The following is an 8337-nucleotide window of genomic DNA, read 5'->3' on the forward strand; positions in this document are numbered from 1 at the left end:
CTTTAAGCCTCCATGAATAAGGCTTATTCTTCGTCCACGAGCTTGATTCCCTATCATCCCCTCGTTTGCATGGGGAAATAAGCACATGTGCTGTGAGCCGGTCAGATGCCGATGGCGATCAGACGGCATGACACTTGCTTAAGTCTCACGGTATAGTCTGATAGCAGGACCGGATTGTGTAAGTTCTGCTGTAACAAAGTATCGGCTTGTCTGCATTTACATGACTGTTTGTCTCCTATTGTCTACACATTAATTGGACAGAGCTGCCATATCTCCAATGCCCTGTTACTGTATGGCATTCCTGTAATAAAAAAGAAAAAAAGTTAAATAATTGGAAAATGTCTATAATTTGAATCGCGATCTGTGCGTCTATCTTCTTTTTTATTATTCTCTTTTTTGGATATACTTTTCACTCATCATTAACACTTTTGCATAACTTCCAATACAATGCGATAACAGGTTGTAGGTGAGAATAGTCGATTCCTGCAGTCTCTGAATTTATTTCAATGAAATCACTGATGAAAAAGCTAAAGCACGAAATCACCAGAATAGTTTTTTTTGATAACATAAATTTGATAAATGACCTAAAAGATATTTGCATGATGGTACAGTGTATTTATATTACGGGTCAAAGAACTATAACCACGTGAATGATATCCGTCCTTTTCAAGGAATAAGATCGTGTTGAGGAAACAATTTAACAAAGAATGACGATGGAATACCACGATCTAATAAAAAAAATGCTTAACTTGATCAATGTGATTTGAAATCGCAGTAAAGTTGTTAGAAATCTACATCATTCGAACAAATTCAGTTATACAGAACTGAATACCAAATCAATTTCCGTCAAGAACTTGAGCCGACAGCTTTTTCAAGAGTCGTCGTGCGTATTTCTGTAGTTATATCCTTTTGATCATGTTTTGGGAACGATCATGTTTATTCCATTGAATTTTGGGAACGACAATGTTTATTGCATTGATATAATACGAATTTTAAGAACGTGGTTCTAATACATTTATTGTTTACATATCCAATTTTGAGACTGAATTCCTTTCTATTTCAGTAACATTCGTGTGTATCCCGATGACGCTTGCCCAGAAGATCTACCCTTTGTGGATATATGGAGAACCCTTGTGTAAACTGACACCGTACCTCCAAGGTAAAAACCAAATCTCTTCTTCAGGTTTACTATTTCGTTTGTAAGCTGGCCCTATATTTTCCGTAGGGGAAGAAACAACTGTTGGACATTTTTATTATTCATTTACTGCGATCCCAGTCTAACGACACATCTGGAACTGTATAATATTGTTTGGTTGAGGATTTTCGTGGGGGTGATCTCAAAATAATAAATATGTAACTTGCAACATATACTCTCATAGCCTGATCGCGTCATTTTTGTTCACAAAGATTTATGTGTCTTGCTACAGTTGAAACAACAATACTTTTGAGCCGCAAAAATATTGTTTAAACTGAACTTAAAATCCCAGTTCCAAATATTAATCTAAAACTTTACTTTAAAGTCTGACACGCGTTTTTTTACATCTATTTTAACAACGAACCCGAGCCTTTCTACAATAACTAACTCATTATGATATCGCTATCAACTCTGAAGTGATGTATATTGATGCAGATTGATCATCTTATTCGTTTTATATTCTTATTTTGCACCGAACCTATCCCATCAGTACTTGGTCACGCATTTACTTTCCATAAATATGTTGAAAGTGCGTAACTCCGGACCTGCACTATTCAGATAATCTATTCGCCTTAATATTCCAGTTTTAGTGAATTAAAGTTCAGTTGTGTCTCCAGGTGGTAATAGGTTAAATTGATTACACGTCTAATTAAAACAAAAACATCTAAAAGTACATTTAAGTACGTTTGAAATTACTTAATACACGCAATTGCAATTATTAATTTATATAAAGGAACATGTTTACTGAAATGTGCAGCGATACGCTGTATGTGAGAGCTTTAGTAACGTACCAAGCTTATCTTTAGGAAATATATTGTAACATGTGATTTAACGTCGACCACGATTGCTGCAGTCAAGTGGTTAGTTAATTAAAAATCATTTACATGTCAAAGGTTGAAGTGAACCGCCCGTCGTTACGGCTTTTTTCGCGCGGCTTCGAAACATTTTCTGAAGTGAGATAACTAAACAGTCGCATCTAACCTTGGCACCAAACAAACATTTATCGTGTGTGGAAGCTATCCTTCATTCTGAACATTCCACCTCTCTTCTAAGTGATTGATGAGAGCGATAACATATGTTGTTCTTCATTGAATGTATTTAGTCTTTATTTTATAACTTAATTAGATGTTTCAATATCTTTTTGGATTCCACTCACTGCTTAAAAAATGATTATGCTAGAGACAATTGCCCGAATTCTATTTCACACCATGGTATGCTGTGTTTCGTATTCGACTATTTAAACAAATCAAATAATTGACATAAAACGTCGATTACCCTAAAACAGTATGCCGTGTTAAGAAGATTAATAGTCTTTAGCGTGTTTATAAATCCATCATTGTCACACTAAAAAGCGGAAATTCGCGTTTAATATTTGTGTTTATGATAAACAAAAATACTGAAGCATCGCAAATCATCGTGTGTTAATTCCAGTATCAATGTTTCGAGGCAAATTGGGAGTTAATTATCTCAAAAAAATGTGCAATCATTCTTGAAGAGATATTATTTTTAAATATCCTATGAACCCCAACTTAAAATTACGTGGTTTCTCCACACTATCGGAAGGTAATGTTAATACTGCAATATTTTAAGTTAACACGAGTCATTAGTTATATTTCCTTTGATATACCATAAACCTAAATATTCTCTTATAATGTTTTTCCCTTTTTCTCAGCTTTCAAACTGTCCGTAGTATGCCGATTTTCGCCCTATTCATGTGCATGTACAGTATATTTTTTTTCACTTAAACATTGCACTTATTTATATTTTTGCACTTATTTATATTTTCTGGCATTTTAGGGATATCAAAGCAGACTTTATGTTATCGTTAATCATACAACACTATAGCTACTTTGTTTAAAGGCTAAAAAGACTTAATAATGCAAGTACAATCTTTCATGTTCAAAATAACAGTCGTAAGCATGCAGACAGTTAACTTTATATCAAACTATTGAAAAAAAGGAAAAACACTTATTGAAAATCATAAGTTGAACTCTTACCGGTATCTGTATTTTATATGTCAATAATTGATCGTAGAACATAGTTAACAACTGCAAAATATGTAGAAAAATAGAAAGTTGAAATATAAACAACACTAAGCATGTGATGTGACAGCATAGATCGAAAATGATGGCGAAATATATTAGAGTTACTTCCTTTAGTTTCATTCCGTCAGTGACGGAGTACTGTCGGAGTGGAACGAAGGGAAGTAACTCTCAAATAAACTAGATTCGTTTCCCTGACATATTTTGAATTTTATATTGAAATATCTTAAATTGTTAACGTTATCTAAAGCCATAAAATGCGATTCAGACAAAGTAACAAAAACCAAAAAAAACAACAACAAAAAAACAAGAGAAATAAAAAGAAAAAAAATGGATAAATATCCTTATATCATTAATAACTTGAACCTTACGCGCCCCTACATATAAAAAGAACATGCAGTCTATATTTAAAACACAATTGTATTTTTTCTAAGAATTATCGACCCACAGATCATTGTAATGAATGGCGTTGTCTGAAAATCAATATTTACTAGAATTTAACAGATAAAACCTTTTTAGAACCGACGCTAAATGCGATAATTGTTTTATCCCTTTCAAATACATTCCTGTAGAAGGTTAGATGTATTATCAAACATGAAACAATAAAAACGTTATCTATTCAACATTTCAAAACACTTGCAACCGTTAAAACATTCATATAGTAACAGAGGAAGTCTTTATGTCTTTAAGAATAACAATTAGCGAAGTTACGATAAGATGACCGTTCCATTAAAAGGCAAAACAGATAACGCACGTTTGAGGACAGTATCGATATAAATTATCTTTATCGAGTGAAGTCTGCAAAAAGATAAATAAATAAAATAACTGAAAATAATTAAAAATAAATAAAGAAAAAACAATTAAATCAATTATTGCGATATTTGTGTATCGGAAGCACAATTATTGTCCTTTACTGCAATGGTTTGTTTTACCGTAAGGAAACGCAGGAAGTGTAACAGGTGCATTCGAATGAATCTTTACGTTCTCCATTTGCTATATATTAAACACATTCCATGCGTTTCAAGTCATTATCACAAATAAAAAAAATATTCATGTCTTCCCTTCTTACTAGACCAGATATTATCTGATCAAAATGTAAAAAATGTATTGTCTTTATCGATTGTTATTTAAAACGATTAGGAATGAACATTTATGAAACATTTTAGAAGTAATTGTTGATTTGAACATTTATGAAACATTTTAGAAGTAATTGTTGATTTACGTTTTGGTCTCGTATTTCTTCATTAATTTATCTCCTGACTTTACTTCCCATTTTCGAAATTTCTTATCGATCATCCCATAAGAGCTAAGCTGTATTATTAAAACGTATATAAGTTAATGAAACTAAATTGAATATTTTTATTGTACGGTTCATATATTTTTTGAATATTTTTATTGTACGGTTCATATATTTTGTATGGCGACCGCTCGTTTGTAATTGAAGAGTAAGTTTGGTAATGATATTCACAACTCGTCCTTGAAATTATCGAGTAGAAATCTGCAATATCCTCAATGATGCTTTTGCGTAATTGTCTTCGATGGTAAAGAAATTGAAAATATAGCTAAACCATGATAACGCATTAACAAAGTTGACTTAAGTCGTATTGATTACGGAAATATTCTGGTACTCCAAAGATTTACACACTCAAATTTATTATTCTGAAATCGTTCTAAGAGTTTTCCAATATCTATAAAGCATTTTGATGCTTGTACAAAATTTGAAGTATTTGGAATGCCAAAAATATGCATCGCACAGGAAATTGCTTGTAATACTAGATAACTTACTAAGATGATTAGGACAAAGTTTTCGAATTTTATCCGTATATGAATTTGTCTTACCAATACAAAGATACCGCAATCCATGTCTTGGCATTAGTTCAAATTGAGAATGTCTCATTTCACCGACGTTTCAAAATGTGTAACATACGATATACGTTGATGCTATCGCGCGAGGACGGTTTTGCGGGATTGCAGTTTAAACACGTTCTTGGAAGACTAACAAATAGAAATAATTAATCGCTGTTTGTCCACAGTTAGATATTGACTTTTGTTGGGTTTTAGCATTAAAGCAACAAGTAACTTTCGTATAACACTGACAGTTAGCTACTTCTAACCCCTGAAATTTAATTTTCCCGGTGTATTTAAAATCGCAGATTTTTTAAATCCTCTTTGTCAAGGAAATATTATAGGACTAGAAAATGATGAAGCATGTTTGAGTCTCCTGAGATATTCTGTTATTTAATTGTACTTTTAAATAGAATCTTTTTAATTATGAAAAAATACATTATACGAAATTTAGATATGTTACTAATAAACACGTATTTCTACAATATATTTAGTATCTATTTGACTAATCTTTCTGTCGTAGGTGTGTCCGTGACAGCCAGCACTCTCACTATCACCACTATGAGTATAGACCGCTGTCTTGCCATTCGACATCCAATGAAGTTCCGTAATATCCGCACCACCAAGTACGTCCGTATCGTCATCATCGTGATCTGGTGTGTGTCCTTATTGCTGTCCGTTCCTGTATTGTTCGTCCGTATCACCGTGTCGCACGAGATCATACTAGGGAATGTGATGACCTATTGTATGGAAGAGTGGGTCAACCTCACAAACAGACAGGTGTATGACGTCACACTACTTTTTATCATCTGCATCATTCCAGGAACTACTATCCTTGTAGCGTATCTCCTCATGGGCAAGCGTCTGTGGGTCCCAGACCGGAAGTTGAGTGACGATACCCGGAAGTCAAGAGGTAAAAGGACAGACAGTGAACGAGAGAGGAGTTTAAGGAATATTACAAGAAATAGACGCCGATTGGCTAAATTGTGTATAACTATAGCTATTGTGTTTATAGCCTGTTGGACGCCATATTTTGTTGTTAACACCTATTTAGACTTTAGTATGGACGTGCGCGCTGCCGAACGCCTCAGTCCGTACATGTTACTAATAGGTCACGTGCATTGTGTGACCAATCCAATCCTATACTGCTTTTTACATAAATCCTTCAGACATTACGTCATGAGGTGTATACTAAGAAGTGTGAAAAAAGAACCGTACAAAGCTAGATTTGGACAGGTGAGTGCATTAAATTTTGACCTTGAACAGGCAAATGTTTCGTTTCGGTAGCATGGTAATTTCAATATCTATCAGCAAATATTTAAGTTAGGAACAACATTGAGTCATAACATGAATAAATATGTAAGCTAGACTACTATTTTAGATTCATCAATATCAGAAAATCCCATGTTCATATAACATGTAGAAGCTTAATTAGAACGAGCTGTTCTGAAATTACAGGGAAACCCCTATTTTGACGGGCTTTTTGCAAATATCTTGCACACATGCAAATCATGATGGAGGTCATTCACCGGACTTTTAATGCTCTTTGCCAGCAGTAACGACTCAATTGCATGTCATCTTTCAATATGATAAATATAGTCTAAAAATAACTTCTTGCATGTCAAAGGTACATTGTGTTACCTTTCGAAATTTTCCATAATGAAAGTTTTCACAGTATTTATACAGGATTTATTGCTGTAGTTCTAAAGTTAGGGAAATAATGTAAAAGTAAAAAAAAATCAATGCGCATCCCAGATTTTGATTAAGTAAGCAAAAGCAAAAATAGTTTAACTTTTCATTAATTGACCTTCAGTGTGATTTATTTTTTACTTGATGAATGTGTTATTTACCAATACGCATGAGATACAAGTATGATAACGTAATTTTCAGTTTTATTCCTTTTGATTAAGTTCCTATTCAGACTTGTAATATTCTCATCATCACTGCATATCTCTTTAAACACGTGGATTTATTTCCTGTTTCCGTTTCCATTGCAGGGTTATCTTACATTTAACAAATCCACTCCCTTCCGGTCATTCCACAGAAGTTCTGTCCGATCTGCAAGTATCCGGTCACGAAGACGATCTTCTTCGTCTTCCGGAAATAACTCTCCGCGATTTGAAGGTATAAATGGTAGCCCTGTGGCTAAACAGACTCTGCCACAAACATTTGATTACAGACGATCCGTGATAGCTGAGATAAATGAAAGTAGTGGCAACGACGGAGATATACATCAACGAATTCTTAACTGTTCAAAACATTCACAAAGGAAGTATCGCAAAAGTAGAATACCCGATATTGATTTATGTTGAATTATTGGAACAGTTGATCGTCGACATGACTAATGCTCCCCGGAACAGCATCACAATGGTGAATACGTCATCTTGTTCCCGGTGAATCTAACCTTTGACATGTAATTACAGCCGTCGCTATAGCGACCACCAAGTGGAATATGTCGATGCTTGAATGAAGGTGCCAAAATATTAGTGTGTATGAGAACTGTATCTATGTTATTTGCAGTGCATACAAATGACCTTGAGTAAGGTCACAACGTCCGTTTTATGATTCATGAACAGAGCAGGTCTCCACAACTGACTACGTCAAATGTGTTTGTAATCACGTGGTCTAACCTCGTAAGCTTTGATCAATTCTATGGTACAATTGTTGAATGAAAACAAAACAAAAAATCATCATGTTTTATGAATCGTATGAATCGAATTCATGAATCTGAAAAGTTTCGTTGGGAAATGATTCGGAAAATCCGAAATGTTGTTTTATGTGGTTGTGTTTCGTTTTGAGATCATGACAGATACAAGAAATAAAACGCCGACAAATCTGTCCAAGTCTATCTGTCTGTCTTTGTTATAGATCCTGTTAACAAGGAAGCGTTATGTTTTGTTAATAATAAATGAATATTTTTTTTCTATTGAAGGTTTGAATCGTGCTTCAAATTTGAGATCATAAAAGACACACAAGAAATAAAATGCCAACAAATCGGTTCAACTTTCTTTGTCTGTTTTTTAAGACATTCTGTTTTAACAAGGAAGTATTTTGTTTTGTTGGTAAAATTAATGAATACGGAAAGTTTAAACAGTGCTTCAAATGTATATATAGTATATATACAATATATAGTTCTATATATGAAGAATAAAACGGATAAAATATTTCATGATGTCAGCTGGTGGATGAATGAAGCAAATATTGATTTCTTACAAAGTCAGTGATACAGTTAGGGTTAGTTTGGGTGTCGGATTA

At 33.7% G+C, this 8337-nt stretch overlaps 1 protein-coding gene across 1 annotated transcript; it reads left to right on the forward strand.

Annotated features, from left to right (window-relative positions):
* Window positions 1-1063: 1063 nt before the first annotated feature.
* Window positions 1064-8064, forward strand: LOC138326298 (QRFP-like peptide receptor). The gene is made up of 3 exons (XM_069272415.1): window positions 1064-1159; window positions 5606-6318; window positions 7080-8064. Exons 1-3 carry the CDS (start codon window positions 1084-1086, stop codon window positions 7392-7394), a joined length of 1104 nt encoding a protein of 367 aa, XP_069128516.1. The 5' UTR covers window positions 1064-1083; the 3' UTR covers window positions 7395-8064.
* Window positions 8065-8337: the final 273 nt, after the last annotated feature.

This window comes from Argopecten irradians, chromosome 6, assembly GCF_041381155.1.
Source record: "Argopecten irradians isolate NY chromosome 6, Ai_NY, whole genome shotgun sequence".
In the NCBI taxonomy this organism is placed as follows: Eukaryota; Metazoa; Mollusca; class Bivalvia; order Pectinida; family Pectinidae; genus Argopecten; species Argopecten irradians.

Excerpts from the sequence above, each read along its gene's own strand:
- LOC138326298 (XM_069272415.1), top strand. The coding sequence starts at position 1,084 with ATGACGCTTGCCCAGAAGATCTACCCTTTGTGGATATATGGAGAACCC. Across the intron at positions 1,160-5,605 it reads ACTGACACCGTACCTCCAAG|GTGTGTCCGTGACAGCCAGC; the intron begins GTAAAAACCAAA and ends TTTCTGTCGTAG. Across the intron at positions 6,319-7,079 it reads ACAAAGCTAGATTTGGACAG|GGTTATCTTACATTTAACAA; the intron begins GTGAGTGCATTA and ends TTTCCATTGCAG.